Source organism: Sorghum bicolor, chromosome 2 (assembly GCF_000003195.3).
Source record: "Sorghum bicolor cultivar BTx623 chromosome 2, Sorghum_bicolor_NCBIv3, whole genome shotgun sequence".
NCBI classification, from domain to species: domain Eukaryota; kingdom Viridiplantae; phylum Streptophyta; class Magnoliopsida; order Poales; family Poaceae; genus Sorghum; species Sorghum bicolor.
Window position 1 is genome coordinate 72547092 of NC_012871.2, and position 16286 is coordinate 72563377.

The window sequence follows — 16286 nt, forward strand, 5'->3', positions numbered from 1 at the left end:
TTATGCAGGGGATGCTCTGCATATTTACGCACACTATGGAATTGTATATCTACCTAATAAAGGTTTTGAAAGAGATATTGGTACTTTAATGATTTACACTTTAAATTCTGATGGAAGCTTATTCTAGCTTCTTTTTTCTTAACGCTAGCTTCTTCTTTTTTGAAAAGCAATTTGTAAGTGTTCACTGCTGTACCTAATTTATTATCAAGAATGATACATTTTTGCAAGCAATCGCAGCGTGCTTAATTATTTCCTTTGGATGCTCAGTGCTGACAGTGCACTAGAATCTGTGTGCATATAGAGTTAGTTGATGCTAGCTGCGTGCACTGATATCTAATTTGGAGAAAGTAAAATTTGCTACTAGAGTGTGATCTTCACTTGATTTAACTGCTAATCTCTAGCTAGGGCACATAAAAGTGATATCCAATTTCATTATGTAATGCTAAATTTCTAGACTAAGATAATACATCACCTTTTTTTAAAACCAGATGATACATCACCTATATATAGAATCATTTGTGTGGTTATTTGTTGCTTCATCATCTTAATGATATTTATCATGGTCTTTTGCCTATATATTGCATTGTAAGATGTTGTCTTTATCTTTTAAGTAATCTACAATGTAGTATTTTATAGCAAAAACTTAGTCTTTTCTTTTCTAAGTATGATGCCTGTGGTTCTAAAGTGTTTTGTATTTTTTGTCTAGAAAACAGTGAAGCTCAATAGCCATTGTTAGTCTCAATACCATCAAGCTAAGTTAATCCTTACAGGTTAATTATCGTTATATGGTTGGTGGTTTTTATGTTCTACTTATAGGTGATGCACCTGCTGAACAATACTAGCAAATTTGGAAAAAGCTCAGCCTGTTTATGATAATATATTTAAAACACAAGATACATATTTGGCAATTGAACTTTTGTGGAATCGGTTAATACGATGAATTTGATATGAAATTGGTATGCTATTTTTAAATTTTTCTATTACATATTTTCGTATAAAGATGTGCATGTCTGCTGTAATCCTAAAGTTGGTAATAAACAAACATTAAATATTAAATAATTATATTTGTCTGATTCGTCTTAATTTATTTTCAGAGTTATCCTACATATGATGATCTGTTTAAGTTGTATGGATAACCTTGGTTCATAGCCTATCTATATAATCGTTCATAGGATGTCAGATTTAAATAACTTATTTCCGTGGACTGCCAATGTATTTTCAAATTATTGCAGCTATATGAGGTTTCTGAAAGCTGACATGAAAGCAATGGATCTTAATGGTAGTGGAAAACTGAAAGACAATAACAAGGCACAACCAGTTCTCATAACAAGAAAACAACCTCTTTCCACGACTCACTTGTGAGGGAGAGCCACCTCAGGGACACCTTCGTGAGCGACCAGAAAAGTATGTTTGATATTTTGCCATGCCAAAGTGAGACCTGTTAGGAAATTCTTATTTTTGTTGTGTGATTTTGTCCTTTTTGGTATCGATGAAGTGACTGCTAAGATAGATGTGGAGGCGGCTAATGGTCACAAAGTCGATGAGGAGCTTCAGAGAGGTACTTCTCATGTGTTTGTTACTAGCTGTGTAAAAGTGTATTCTCATGTGTTTGTTACTAGAGTCTGGAGGCAAGCCGTGCTGAAAATTGAATCAGACAAGGAGGAGCACTCGGTGGAGAAGGCAAGCAGTGGCAATACTACTGTCGACTACTACTAAACTCTCTAATTTTACGAAAAGCCATTGCATATGGTTATACTAGACGAGTGAGTGTTATTGTTTAGGTACTTGCATGCCAACTGAAGACTGTGTGGAGAGTAAGAGTAAGAGTTATAGTGTGTATCTTTTTTTTGGCCATATAGATTTTTTATTCAATGAGCTCTTTTCTGAATAGCAAGGTTCTGCTCTCTAACTTCTCTGCTGATGCTGACCACTGCAGCTTTGATTGTCCATCGTATGGCTGCCGCCAGTTGCACACATGTCTATAAAGTAGAGTTTGTGAGCCTGCGACATCGGGCTCTTTATGACTTTTAATTTCACAAACTTTACTTTTTGAATTAAATATTATTTTAATATTGCTATTTATTTTTTACAGTATTGTTATCTTATCGTGTGATCTATGTGTTTTTAGTACAAATTGTTAGTTATCCCGTAGCAACGCACGGGCACGCTACCTAGTATATTTGAGAAGACAAAAAGATCAAGCGGGCGGTGCAAGTTGCAACGTGCAACATTTCACGGCGTAACAACCACAAGCTTGTTGTAAAAAAGAAAAGAAAAGGAAAAAAAAAACCCACAAGCTGATCCCGCTATGTAAAGAATGAATATGTTCTTGGATGAACAACAAATCCAAAGGAGCCCATTAATTCGGTTTATTTTGAAATGTTTTGAGTGTGGATATTAATTCGGTTATTTCCGAGATGTTTTGAATACTGATATAAACTCGTGAAGGTGTATTTGCAAGGGGAACGCAGAACAATTTCACAAAATTATATAGAAATAATACATAAATCAGTTCACTTTTTAAGAAAAGTAGAAATTTATAGGAATAAGTCTATTTATTTTAAAAAACACATAAATAAAAAATCCCGTGTTTTAAAGGGAGCTTAAATGTGAAAGTTTTGATTTTTTTTGAACATTGAAAGTTTTGATTTTGAAACTAGGATCCTCAACACCAGAATTTTTCGTGTTTCCTGTAAAAAAAAAATAAGCTGAAGCTTTGTTTGGATTCACCTCGATCCATATGTGTTCGAGTGGATTGAGGTGGAATTTAGTTTAAGTTCCACTCCAACCCACACCAACGCATGTGAATTGATGTGAAACCGACTGCATCCAAACAACACCTAAGTATTTTTTGAAGTGTTTTTGCGTTTCAAAGAGGCCTAGATTTTCACGTTGAGCTTGAGCATGGTCACTGACAGTACCCAAATTACGGAAAGCACCCTCCACTTCAACTCCGCACTCGGCTCTTCCATTCGTGACCCCATCACACCCGCTCATCTCAAGATCTCAGCCGCCGTCTTCTCCCTCGCTCCGCCACTCCCCCCACCACCCCACTAAAACCCTAATCCCTCGCCGCCATGGCTGCTGCTGCGGCGGCGGCCACCTCGCTCCTTCTACGCCACAACCGCAACCCCCACCTCCTCCTCCTCCGCGCCGCGATCTCCTCCTCCCGCGCGCTGCCCCAGCAGCCGGAGCTGTCTCCTGACCCGACCGCCGGCGCCCCCGACCCCGCCCCACTCCCCCCAAACCCCAGCACGGGGAGCCCCTTCTACAGCCAGAACTGGCGCAACCCCGCCGCCGCCAACCCGCCCTCCTCGCTTCTGCCCACCGTCCTCGCCGGCGGCGCCTTCGGGGCGGAGCACCGCATGGCCGCCTTCTACGATACGCCCAACGCCGCGGGGCTCAAGGAGACGTTCGCCAAGTATATGGCGGAGCAGCGGTGGGAGGACATCAAGCATCTGTTCGACCACTGGGTGCGCTCCCTCGACGCCACCACGGGGAAGCCCAACCACCCCGACGTCGACCTCTTCAATCACTACCTCCGCGCTAACCTCATGTCGGGGGCCCTGCCGCACGAGATGCTCGATCTCGCCGACCACATGCGCGAGTTCGAGCTCGAGCCCAACACTGCATCGTACAACCTCGTGCTCAAGAGCATGGTCGCCGGGCAGGAGTCCGAGGGCGCCGAGAAGCTCATTGAACGGTGAGTGCGCTATTCTTGTATGGGCGGAATTGTCGTTGCCAAGTGCACTGGATAAGGCATTCTGACTTCTGTTCCGGCACCTAGTTTAGGTGTGGACCTATAATGGTATGACCATACAAGTATCTGCTAGGAACCTATGGATTACAGTGTTGAGTTATCTTTTGTGATACTGGGATGTGGTTGATTCCGATGACTGTTGCCTAGTCTGATGTGATTACTTGCATAGTTAACCTGTTTTACTTTGGATATTGGTATGTTAGGCTAATATAGATTGATAGCTTGACCTAAGTTACATGAAATGGTCTGCATATAATTTGGATTGACACACATAATGATGGGAAATGGAGATATTGTGATCTCTCATGCTTGATGTCGTTTGGTTTTGCATTTTGTTTTTATGGATGTGTGGAGGTTGTTGATCATGAGGTTCTATGAAAATTGGCTTCCTCTATATTGTGGATTTTTGATGTGTGGTCAATAGGAACTCTGTATCCTTTACATTGCATAGTGTATCCTTACTTATTAAAGTGCCTTTTAGTTTGGTTTTTAATTACAGAAACTGGTCTTATCTACACTTCTGTAGTTTACTTCTTAAAGAAATATGTGCAGCATTGATATAACAAAGGTAGTATTGGAAAGGTTTTTTATACACATTAAATTTCTTGTATTCCTAAGTCTAATTCGTACCAAAACTTGTTGTTTCAAGGTCAACATTACATTTTACTATGAAATGATTCTCTATTTGTTGAAATCAGGATGCTGCAAACAGGAACATTTCCAGATGATGAATCCTACAATTTGGTTGTAGGCCTGCTTATTAGACAGAACCTTGTTGACTCATCTCTGAAGTATTTGGATCTGATTCTTAAATCAGGCTACACGCTATCACTAACTGTTTACACTGATTATATCCGAGCATGTATGAGATCCGGGAGGTTGGACACGTTGACATCAATTATAGAGAAATGCAAGGTACATATTATTGGAATGCTTAATCTAGTGGACCTGAGTTATTTGGGATTGTTAATTGCAGCTGGTCTCAGTTCTCAGTGTTATTTTTTTTTTGGTTATGCACCTTTGAACCTTTGGCATTCTCATTTTTGGAATATAAACTTTTGCATGTTTATGTCAACTTGAAAAATATCTGTCTGCCTTGTTTATGATTCTGTCTTTTTTTTTTGGTTCCAGACAACTGATAAGAACAAAGTTTTGTGTCCACAATGGGCCTTGTGCATTGACATAGCAGAAGCTGCATTTGAAGCTAACAATAGCAAATTAGCTCTTTTTGCTTTGGAATTTCTCGCAAAATGGATTGCTCGCGGTGAGAATGTTAAACCTCCTGTTCAGCTGTCAGTTAATGAAGGTCTTGTAATATCAGCTCTGAGTGCTGCTGGCAGAACTTTTAGTACTGACCTCTTGAATGCTGCTTGGTCGCTATTACGGAAGTCCCTGCGCCAGAAAAGGGCACCCACCCCAGAGACATATCTTGCCAAGATATATGCCCATTCATCAATTGGCCAGCTTCAAAGGGCTTTTGGTACATTGCGTGAATTTGAAAATGCCTATGGGAACTCTGAGGACATTGATTTAGAGCTCTTCTCACCATTTACTTCCTTGCATCCTCTTGTTGTTGCTTGCTGCAAAGATGGCTTTACCACACTGGATTCGGTATATTCACGCCACTTGTTATACATGATTCATCAAGATGGCCATTTGTACTTTTATTTTGCAAAGTACTCCCTCTGTTCTAAATGTAAGCCATTCTGGTTTTTCTATATACATAGCTTTTGCTACACACCTAGATATACATTATGTCTAGACATGTAATAAAAGCTATGTATATAGAAAAACCAGAATGGCTTACGATTGGAATGGAGGGAGTAGGATGGAATACCTAATCGCATAAATTCCTCTCTGCAGGTTTATGTTCAGTTGGAGAATCTGAGTCGTGCAGATCCACCATACAAATCTGTTTCTGCTCTCAACTGTGTTATATTAGGGTGTGCAAACATTTGGGACATCAATCGAGCTTATGAAACTTTTGTGGCTATTAAGGAAAAATTTGAACTCACGCCTGACATCCATTCATACAATGCCCTTCTGTGTGCATTTGGAAAGTTGAAACAGGTATCGCCATTTGTATGATAAAATTTATGGCCTCTTTTTAACTTGTTATGCAACAATTCCTTCAAATCCATTTGCCCTTTTGTATTGCAGACAGGAGAAGCATGTAATGTGTTCCAGCATGTATTAACTCTTGGTGTTAAACCAAATTCAACAACATACTCCCTGCTTGTCGATGCCCATCTTGCCAACAAAGATCCAAAAGCTGCTCTTGCCATAATTGATGAGATGGTTAGTCCAAACTACAATTTAAATGCATTTTCACATGGAAACTTTTTCTCTAATTATGTTTGGTTCAGGTTGATGCTGGCTTCACTCCTTCCAAGGATACCCTAAGGAAGGTTCGAAGACGGTGCTCTCGTGAATCAGACTTTGACAGTGACGAGAAAGTCCAATCCCTGGCTAAGCAGTTCAACTACCGACTGGGTGGTGAGAATCGAAGAGAGATGCTTTATAGCATAGAATATAATCCTGTGTACTGAAGCAGTAAGTACTGGTCCATCTACTGGATTTCGCCCCTTGTAGTGGTTCTGTTTTCACCCTGACATATAGTGTGGCATCTTACTAGTTATGCTTTACTGGCTGTTTCTCCTGACTTTATATGACGCTGGTGTTCTTTTCATTTTGATAGGCAGTTCGTGCTGAGTTTGCTGGCCGTTTGGAGAGCACGGACATCGTAGCGTGTAAATTACTTGGATGTACCAGGATTCTTAAGCAATTTTCAGTTTCTCAATCATCATTTTTGCTCGCAGGGTTGATGCTAGGACTTGCTAATAAGGCTGGCATACTATTTGTTTGTTTGAAAATCTGAAAATGTCAGTTGTTTTTTTTTTTATAAAAATTGTAGCATCTGCATGCCCCCACTTCTTACGTGACTTCTAGCTGTTTTTGGCTTTGTTTACACTTGTAACTAACGAAGAAGTCCTGGGATGATTGGGTCGCAGCTTATTCTTTATGAAAATTTAATTATGTGAATGACTACGGTGTCCACTAATTTATTGGAAACTGGCAATTTACCGTCACCTAAGAGCATCTCTAACTGTTTTGCAAATGACTTCTCATCCATAAATTTTTTTAACAAAATGGGGAAAAAATCCTCTTCAATAGTTTGGCATCCTAATTTCTCATCTTTTCTAACTTGACATATCTCTCTGTCTAACGCGTAAATATATGTCGGGCTCTGTTCTTGGCATCAGTCTTCCTTCTTCATGCTTAATGGTCTGTTCTTGGCATCAGTCTTCCTTCTTCATGCTTAATGGGGTTTTTTGTTCGTTTAGTGGGGTTCTTCGTTCGTTGAGCAACTCCAATAATTTGGCAAAAGCACTTGCTATCCTTAGATTTTTAACAAAACTTAAAAAACTATGGTCTAATAGTTTGGCAATTTACTTGGCAAAATTTGCGCACTTAACATCCATCGAGTGAACACGCATATTTGCGCGCTCCGGTTCACTTGGCATCGGTGATTCTGCCCTGCCTACGTCAGGCCAAGAAGTTGCAGCTTCATGATTGATTTGCCATGATGGAACAACACCTGACATTTTTTGCCAGGTGATCGGCCATGTATTCGAGCATATGATTAACAATAATGAAACGACTATCAGCACAAGTACACTCAAATTCACACATTCGGAGCTGGTGCAAGTGCATATTTCATGCAAGAGCTCATGGTCGAATATATTTGAACCAAAAATTGTTTCAATCACAATTCACCAATGAAAATGTTCTCTGCAACACGTAAATGTGCGTGTGCTTGTGCTTGTGCCTAATTTTGCCAAGCTCAAATAACAAACTGTTGGAGATACTAATTTTTTGACTTGCCATATGTTTTAGTCACTTGCCAAATATCCAGATTTGCCAAGTTATTTTTGCCAAACTATTGGAGTTGCTCTCTTCGTTTCGTTAGCTCGTTAGCGGGGTTTTGGGTTTTTGGAAACGAAATTTATCAAACTGTTGGAGATGAGATTTTTTTCTCTCCATATTATTTTGAGAGTTGGCAAACAATAAAATTTGAGAAACGGATTTTGACAAACGGTTGGAGATGCTCTAAGATACTTTTTTTCTACTTCTGTTTCATGCCATAATACACTTATTTTAGGACACAAAATTAGTAATTTCAGACCGTTTCAGTTGTGATAATAATGGTAGCCGTTCTTGTTTTCGGCGTGCAGGTTTATGCTGAGGCCTAGTTGCAGTTGCTGCCCTTCCGTTCGCCTTGAAAGTATTCATAGTTAACCTATAAATGTGCTTCCACACAAAAGTTGAAATCAAAAGTTTGTATTTTTAAAAATTATACTAAAATAACAAATTCTTAGGTTCAGATGGAATTTAACATATTTTTGTATGATTTTTAGGTTGTGTTTGCATCTTAACTTTTGTGTCAAAGTCCATCTACAAATCTACTACGGATGTGCATTGTTTCGTTTTTTTATTAAAAAAAACTGCTAAGTACATATGATTTAGGGTTCTAGGTTTCCATCAAAGAAATGGCCTACACGGTTTTTTCTCAATTAGGACGGCGTCAAAAGTCTACTGTGTTACTCTCTGTGTTTTAAACTATAAGACGTTTTGTTTCTTTTAGATACATTAGTTTTGCTATACAGTTGGGTCGTATTTAAGAAAAACTAAAAACGTGAACTTTTTTTTTTGCGAATAACTAAAAACGTGAACTTGAAATCGCAAGTTTGCACATTCATATAGTGTACGAGAGCATCTCTCCTAAGAACATTAACTAAAACTAATATATGCACAAAACTTTTCTTATAGAAGGAACTACATGGAATATATTTCACACACAGAATCACTACTGATTGTTATAGCAACAGACCATCCATCACCGCATATAATTTTAACAACTGACTGTCCATCCCAAACTTTTAGCAACTCAGAGCATCTCCAGCAGACTATCTAAATAGACTACCTATCTCCAATCTGAGTAGTGGAGGGCTAAAAATCCACTCCAGCAGACTACCTATTCCACCCAACAGATTTGTTGGCTACCCAAATCTCCTTCTCCACTACCCATTCCTGTTGGGTCAAGGACACTACCTAAATCTTCTCTTCCACCCACACGCCTCTCTCTCTCCCATTCATGCTCTGATTGTGGGACCTAGAAGTCATCCTCTGCTAAGACAAAAATGGGTAGCTAGTTTTAGGTAGTACTGCTAGAGTGGAGAGCAAAATCTAGGTAGTATTAAAATGGGTGGCTACCCAAATGGACATTTAGGTAGTCTCATTTAGGTAGCACTGTTGGAGATGCTTTCACCGTTCATTGCTGATTTTTCAACTTTTAGCAACTACAGTAAGTTATTGATTAAGGGTTGTGGTACAGTGGCCAGCACGCCAGTTAAGAAAATTTCAGTCCATGTTGTAACTTGACATATATTTGAAGTGGGCTGCATTAGAGCCCAATATTGCTTCATAGGAAGATTTCTTCCTTGGGCTAAAGTTCTGGGCCTGATTTACGTGGATCTCTTCCCGAATCGAGGAAATCTAGACTAGACTACCAGACACCAGACAGATAGAGTGATATAGACGTCCCTTTAGCTGGTACTAATAAAGTTGAAAATGGACGGCAGAAATCACGTTTCGTCCGCAACCGTATACCGTATTTTTCCGTTCGTTTTCGTTTTTTACGGGATAAACGGAAACGGGACCGAAAACGGGATGGATTGAAACGGGAGCGGGATCGAAAACGGTGAAGCTTTTGTCCGTCCATATTTGCGGAATCCCGTTTTTAACCGGGATATCCCGTTTTGCATCCCGTTTTCCATATATCCGGGAAAGGTAGCCCAGCAGGCCATCACAACTCCTAAGCCCAATAGGCCCAAAATGCAAAACCTTATCTTCCTAGCCACCGCACCCCACTCAGCCAGCCACTCTCCCCTCCCCTCCCCTGGCCGCCGCACGCTCGCTCCTCTCCCCTGGCTACCGCACGCTCGCCTCCCCTCCCCTGGCTACCACACGCTCGCTCCCCTCCCTGGCCGCCGCACCGCACAGCAGCGCCAGGCCGCCAGCACCAGCACGACCGCGGACCACAACTTGCCTGCCGACTTGTGCCGAGCTGAGCCCCGACGCTGAGCCACGACCTCCGTTCCGCACTCCCCTTCTCCTGGACGGCTCCGGCTCGGCCCTGGCCGCCGCACGGCACAACACCGTAGTCCGGTGGCCGCCGCACTCCCCCATCCCCTGCGCCTGCAGGTCGCACTACCGCAGCTGCAGTTAGGCACAGGCGCAAAGCACCACGACGCCGAGATTCGCGATTTGCGTCGAGCACCGTGTCAGGCCCTCCCTGTCTACATCTGGTTCTTCATATCCAACTGCAAATATGTTCTATAGAGGTTTTTGTGAGATAAAAGAGCTGCTAGATAAATGGTGTGAAAATTTTGAGAAGTATTGGACTTCTTCTAATACTGCTGTTGCTGTAGCATGCTTCCTTAATCCAAAATATAAGCACAACTTGTATGAGCGCTGGTGGACTACTGCAATTTTTATTTGTGAACACTTGTTGTATTGCTGTTATAAACTTGTGACTTGTGAGCATGCCATCATATGCGGCTTACATGTTCCGGCTTAAGTTTTCGTTTACCGCTCGTTTCCGTCTATTTTCTGATCGTATTTACCCGTTTTCGTATTACCGTTTATCCCGCTACCGTTTTCGCTCCCGGCTGTCCGGCTTCCGATCCCGTTTCCGTCTAAAAATATGAAAATGAAAACGATAGAACAATTTTTCGTTCGTTTCCATCCGTTTTCAACTTTAGGTACCAATAACAAGTAGCAAATGACAAACAAACACAAGGACCATTTTTCTTGAAACCCATCTAAAAAAGGGGATTTTTTAAATGTTAGGTATGCTCTATGTCCTAGTTCATCTTTGTGAAGTTTCCTCCAAAACTTAAAATTTTTTCGAGATTACTCATTACATCAAATCTTGAACATTAAATAAAGACGAAAACATAAACTAATTATACAATTTGCCTATAAATCGTAAGATAAATCTTTTAAGCCTAGTTAATCTATGGTTGAACAACTAATTATCAAATATAAACGAAATTGATACAGTATCTTAAAAAAAATTCAACCACCCAACTAAACAAGGCCTTAATAAAGAAAAGAGGCGTAAACCCGGAAGCAAGCTTTCATCTCCCGATGTCCTAACAAGAATATGATCCTCGCATTTCCAGGAGTCAAAATTTTTTAGTTTTAACTAAATATAATTGAAAAAGTATTATTATTTATAATGTACAATAAGTATCATTAGATTCATTATAAAATATATTTTTATAATAAACTTGATTGGAGATGTAACTGTATATAATATTTTATATAAACTTGATCAAATTTAAAAGATCTTTTGACTTCAGATTTACATTTTCTCGTGGGACGGGAGTACATGCGAAAAGAGCGTTTCCAAATACATCCCCAATCCCATCACCATCACCCTCAATCTCAATTTCTTCTGCTCCCCAAAAACACAGATCCGTAGCCTAGCCGCGTGCTTGCCAGAAAGATCGAGCGGAAGGCGGGCAGGCCGGCGGTAGGCGCATAGATGCAGGGGTGAGGGCACGGGCGGCAGCGCTTGACGGGCGACGAGTAAACCCTAACGTTTCGATCGCGGGCGGAAGCGTCTGAGCCAGTCCCCGAGTCGATCCGCCGCCATGCCTGTCAATCCTCCTCCCCCGCCGCCTCCTGGGTCGTCGTCTTCGGCTCCGGCGGGGCCCAGCTACTTCCCTCTCCCTTTCCATCTGCAGCAGCACCAGCCGCCGCCGCAGATGCCGCCGCCTATGGCGGCGAACAGCTACCAGCAGTACCAGCAACAGCTGCATCAGGCGCATCAGCTCTTCCAGCGGGACGCGCAGACCATCACCCCCGAGGCGCTGCAGAGTGTCAAGGCTGCCATCGCCACCAGCGACGTCCTCGACCCCGCCGCCGCCGCTAACGCCAGGCCCTCCGATCCCTCTACCAGCAAGAAGCCCATTCCACGCCGCGCTGCCGGACAATCCTGGGAGGATCCTACCCTCACTGACTGGCCCGAAAGTATAACTTATTAATCCAGTTTCCTTTGTTTTATGTTCACCCTTATTTCGTTTCCTTGTTGTCTCAACTCTTAACAATTTGCAGACGACTACCGGCTCTTCTGTGGAGATCTAGGCAACGAAGTTAATGATGATGTTCTCTCCAAAGCATTCTCACGGTTTCCATCCTTCAACATGGCAAGGGTAAACACCCCCTTTTATCCAAAAAAGCTTTGTTTGTAGCAAAACTTGTTCAACGATCCAAATTATTGTATCTCGGGTTCTCTAAATTTGTTAACTCACAAATTCTTTTAGAGTTTATGGAATAAAGCTAACTAAAATGCTCAGGCTTTTAATTCTGGCATTAGCTGATAGTATGCATGGCTGGACGTGTCTAATATGTAGTAGAAATATCATTCAATGTAATTCTGCCTCACAAGTCAAAAGTTATGCAGATAGCCAGATAGTCTCACCTGAAATGACTATCAGTGTAATTAAGGCATCACTTTGTCGTTGCTTAAGCGCCAAGGCGCTCCATGCGGGACGACACAGCATACAATTCACCTTAGATTCATATGGCGTCCGCCTTACGATCGTGGTGTCCAGAAATCGTCGCTTTGGCCTCTGATTTGCGCCAAATCATGCGTGGTGGGAGCCATATGAGGAGCCTCTGTTCTGGGTGGCGGGAAAGAGAATCGGCAGGAAAAAAAACGAAAGAGGGCAAGCGCGAGGGAGAAAAAGGCACCTGCAGCGGGAGTGAGCGCACGGGAGAAACCCAGCAGGTGCGCGGGAGACCAACCAGTGAGCGGAGAGCGGGAGAGGAATAGGAAGCCGCAGCTCGCTCGCCTGCGCCGCTGCATTCCCCCTGCTGCTGTGGGAAGTTGCCCCCTACCTGCCCGCAGCCGAGCCATGCGCCTGTGTCTTCTTCCCCCTCAAGAACAGCAAGTTTCGCGAGGAGCAGCTGCCTGCAAGCCGTGGCCGCCTCCCAATCAGCGCTGGCCAACAGTTGAGAGGGAAGCAAGAGACGGAGAGAGGGATTTGGGAGAGAGTTACGGCAGCCTACAAGAGAGAGGGATTAGAGAGAGATGAAGTCGTTAGGGGCACATGGGCTGCCTGGTGGGCTGGGTGGGCCAGACCACTTCTTACTCCTTTCTTTTTTCCTTTTCTTTTCTTCTTCACCATTTACTGCTCTGAGCTGTTGTTTCAAATTTTCCTTAAGTTGTTAAGGTGTTGCCTCGCCTTGCGCCTTACTTGCTTAAGCGTAAGGCAGTAGTCAGTTGCCACGCATCGCCTTACTGCCTTGATAACCGTGATGGCTATCATAGGTAGATAACATTTATTGGCAAATTCATGGCTTAGGATAGATTCTATGGGAATGTATATGTGCAGTCTTGCCTGAAATGACTAATGTAGGGTTGTACGTAGATAACTTTTACTGCGTGCATGAGGAAGAGAACGTTTACATCCTGCATGAGATGCTATTGAATCTAAACCCCAAAATGATTAATCTGGTTAGGTTATTTCAGTAGCACACATCAGGTCCAACTATCTAATCTTTAGGTATGAACTATGATATGCACATCATAGCATTTAAATAGGAAGTTGCTTGTTGCTGAAACCATGCCTTGCACTACTTCCTCTGGTTACAAAATGAAAAATTTTCGTCAGTTCTGTCTAATTGGTTGTGCTAAACCAGAGAGAAGCTAAGAGATTAACAAACAAAGAAATCCATATGCTGAGTTATAAGTAGCGAGGCTTATGTCAGTCATTATGTGCAGCATTTGGCATGCATTTCTTGATTTTATACATTCTTAATTTGCCTTTGTACTCTTTATTTCAGGTTGTTAGAGATAAGAGGACTGGCAAAACTAAAGGTTATGGATTTGTGAGCTTTTCAAACCCTACTGACCTGGCTGCAGCAATAAAAGAGATGAATGGTTTGTATCTCTAATATGTTCTGCAGATTCAGTTGCTACCACTTATGTGCATGTTTTGGTTGACTGTTCCCCTTGTAACTTTTGAACAAACTTCTTTCAGGAAAGTATGTTGGGAACCGCCCTATTAAATTGCGTAAGAGTAACTGGAAGGAGAGGACAGATGTTGAGGCTCTAGAAAGACAAAAGGTACTTGTCTATTTCCTTCTTTATGTGTTTTCCTCTTCGTGTGTCCTCTAATTTTGTCCATGCTTTTCCATCCTTCAGAATCATGTCCATAGGAAGCCTAAAATTCTGAAGAAGAGTATTCTTCACAAGTAGAGATATAGAGGGTGAAGGCCAGCTCATGGTCATGGTAAGTTCCTTCTCAGTTTACATGCTGGATTAGCTGTAAACAAATGCTGTGGCTTAATATGATTGGTTTGTAGTGGTCCCCCCCTCCAAACTCCATATATTGTTGTATCATTTGCACATGCTGCAATTGTACCTTTGCTTTCTTGGGCTGAACAATAGGCTCAGCATGTACCTTGTGGTTTGCCATTTGCAACTTTTTCATATAGCAAATAATGGGTATGCACAATAATGATATAGCATGTTTGCCATTGTTAGTCCTACTATATATACAAAGAATATGCTAAGCTAGTGATTTTGTGTAGACTCTATAAAATTAAGAAAGTGATGCTTATGGCACCCCAGTTGTGCCTTTTTTTTGGATCACCTTGTCATGTTTTGTTTTTTCCCCTCTGTTTTTTTTTCATCTACCATGTAAATCAGGCCCTCAGAACAGGTGTTTCTAACTGATCAAATGATCCTTGTCATCTATGCTGTAATGCTGCCCATATACTATGCCAGCTAACCACCAATTTCTTGCACCCATGCCATACTAATTGCTACTGTCAAAGTTATACTTTTCTTGGCCTCCCAAAGTTTTTTTATGGTTTGAACTGCACTTTCTCTCTAAGTTGCATCAAAGGAAAAAATGTGTTGTCCTTCCCACACGAGCAATTAGGTCGTAGACACAACCTGTCCATCTAAATGACCATGGATTGACCTGATGATCCTTTGTCTACGTAGTTATTATACAATTTGCCGAGGTCTGATGGATGGCTTAAATGACCATGGATTGACCTGTCCATCTTATATGTTGTGTGTGATGCAGTGCTGCTGTGGTGCTGCCTTCGAAAGATGCTACTTCTGGAATCTGGAATCTCTTCACTCTCTGCACTACTCGGGGTGGAATCACACAAGGGCTGTTGTTTCATGGAAATTGGCAACGAGCTGCAGCTGCCTTTTGGTCGATGGGGTTGTGGGCTTGTGAACATAGCGTTAAGTGCCACCCGAGGCAACTTGTGCTCCGTTTTACTGTTCCCCCTAGTACCTTCACATGGTGCTCATTTGAGATGTTGGAGTTGTGTCATGGCTACTGACTAACGAGGCCTTGGCAAGTTGGCATTATTAGATGGCTTCCTTGGTTGGGAGCTGAACAAGAACCAAATGGGAATTTCAATTTGGGTTTCAACAAGTAATAACATGACGTGTTGGACTATCTGTCTCTTTTCACTGGAATCAAGACTTGGACGACTTACTCCAAGGACATCCAAGGCCCAAGAGAACATAATATCGATCGAATGCAGGATTACATCGACTAATCAAAAATGTAAGTCTTGATGTTTGTGTTAGTTGGGTTCTACCAATATAGTTTGGGGACAATAAGGTTGCGCTTGGTTAAAGAAAAGGAACTTTACTAGATCGTGCGAGTGTAGGAAATCCAATCTCCGGCTGCACACTTCAATTTGGGAAAGAAATTATTTTGGTGGTCAAAAAAGGGAAAAAACAGACCAAAGATCTGCGCCCGGCCTTGACTCTGCTGCCCTTGCCCTTGCTGCTGGCCGTTGCCCCTCTGCGGGCGCTCAACCCTAGTGCACGCGTTGGCCACTCTCTTCCCCACCTTCCACCATCACCATCTTCTCCAACCTTGGCAAGCTTGCCTGTCGCCATCAGTTCCAGCGAGTCTCCCCTACCCCTACCACCACTAGCTCCTCTAAGTCGTCCATCAACCATCTCCACCGCCTAGCTTGCCTTCCTCCCCAAACTCCTTTCCCTTTCTAAGCCCGTCGGAATTGGGGAAGAGAAGGGGAGAGCTTGTCGAAACCCTAGATAGAAGATCTAGGAGAATGAGGAGGACGACGACACTAGATCCGCCATGGCCGCGTGCGGGGGAGCGGTAGGGCGCGGGTGCTGACGCGAGGAGGCGATGAGACATGGGCGTGGAACCTTCGTGCTGCCACCATGGTTGCCAGAGAGAGAGAGAGAGAGAGAGAGGGGCAGCGGGCGGGTGTGTGGGCTCAAATCGCGTGAGTGTGCGTGTTCTTTCATTAGCATTTTCATAAAAAAGTTGTGAGATCCATTTCAGCTTTTTGGAACAAAACCATCTCATACTTGTGTTTAGTTGAGGGAACGCCGGAACGGAAACATCACTATCACATCTTTGTGTTTGATTAATTTTGTACGTTT

General features: G+C 42.4%; 2 protein-coding genes and 1 long non-coding RNA gene across 3 annotated transcripts; all 3 read left to right on the plus strand.

The window, feature by feature from the left end:
* Nucleotides 777–2070, plus strand: LOC110432532. Its single transcript, XR_002449971.1, has 3 exons — nucleotides 777–1404; nucleotides 1496–1558; nucleotides 1620–2070. It is a non-coding gene; the product is annotated as an uncharacterized LOC110432532 (long non-coding RNA).
* Nucleotides 2978–6802, plus strand: LOC8079003 (pentatricopeptide repeat-containing protein At1g26460, mitochondrial). Its single transcript, XM_002460925.2, has 7 exons — nucleotides 2978–3703; nucleotides 4459–4675; nucleotides 4892–5371; nucleotides 5624–5830; nucleotides 5921–6058; nucleotides 6127–6313; nucleotides 6459–6802. The coding sequence occupies exons 1-6, from the start codon at nucleotides 3078–3080 to the stop codon at nucleotides 6307–6309; spliced, it is 1851 nt and encodes a 616-aa protein (XP_002460970.1). The 5' UTR covers nucleotides 2978–3077; the 3' UTR covers nucleotides 6310–6313; nucleotides 6459–6802.
* LOC110432877 (RNA-binding protein 42) lies at nucleotides 11222–15318 on the plus strand. The gene is made up of 6 exons (XM_021453942.1): nucleotides 11222–11860; nucleotides 11945–12042; nucleotides 13679–13775; nucleotides 13876–13961; nucleotides 14040–14127; nucleotides 14932–15318. The coding sequence occupies exons 1-5, from the start codon at nucleotides 11482–11484 to the stop codon at nucleotides 14091–14093; spliced, it is 714 nt and encodes a 237-aa protein (XP_021309617.1). The 5' UTR covers nucleotides 11222–11481; the 3' UTR covers nucleotides 14094–14127; nucleotides 14932–15318.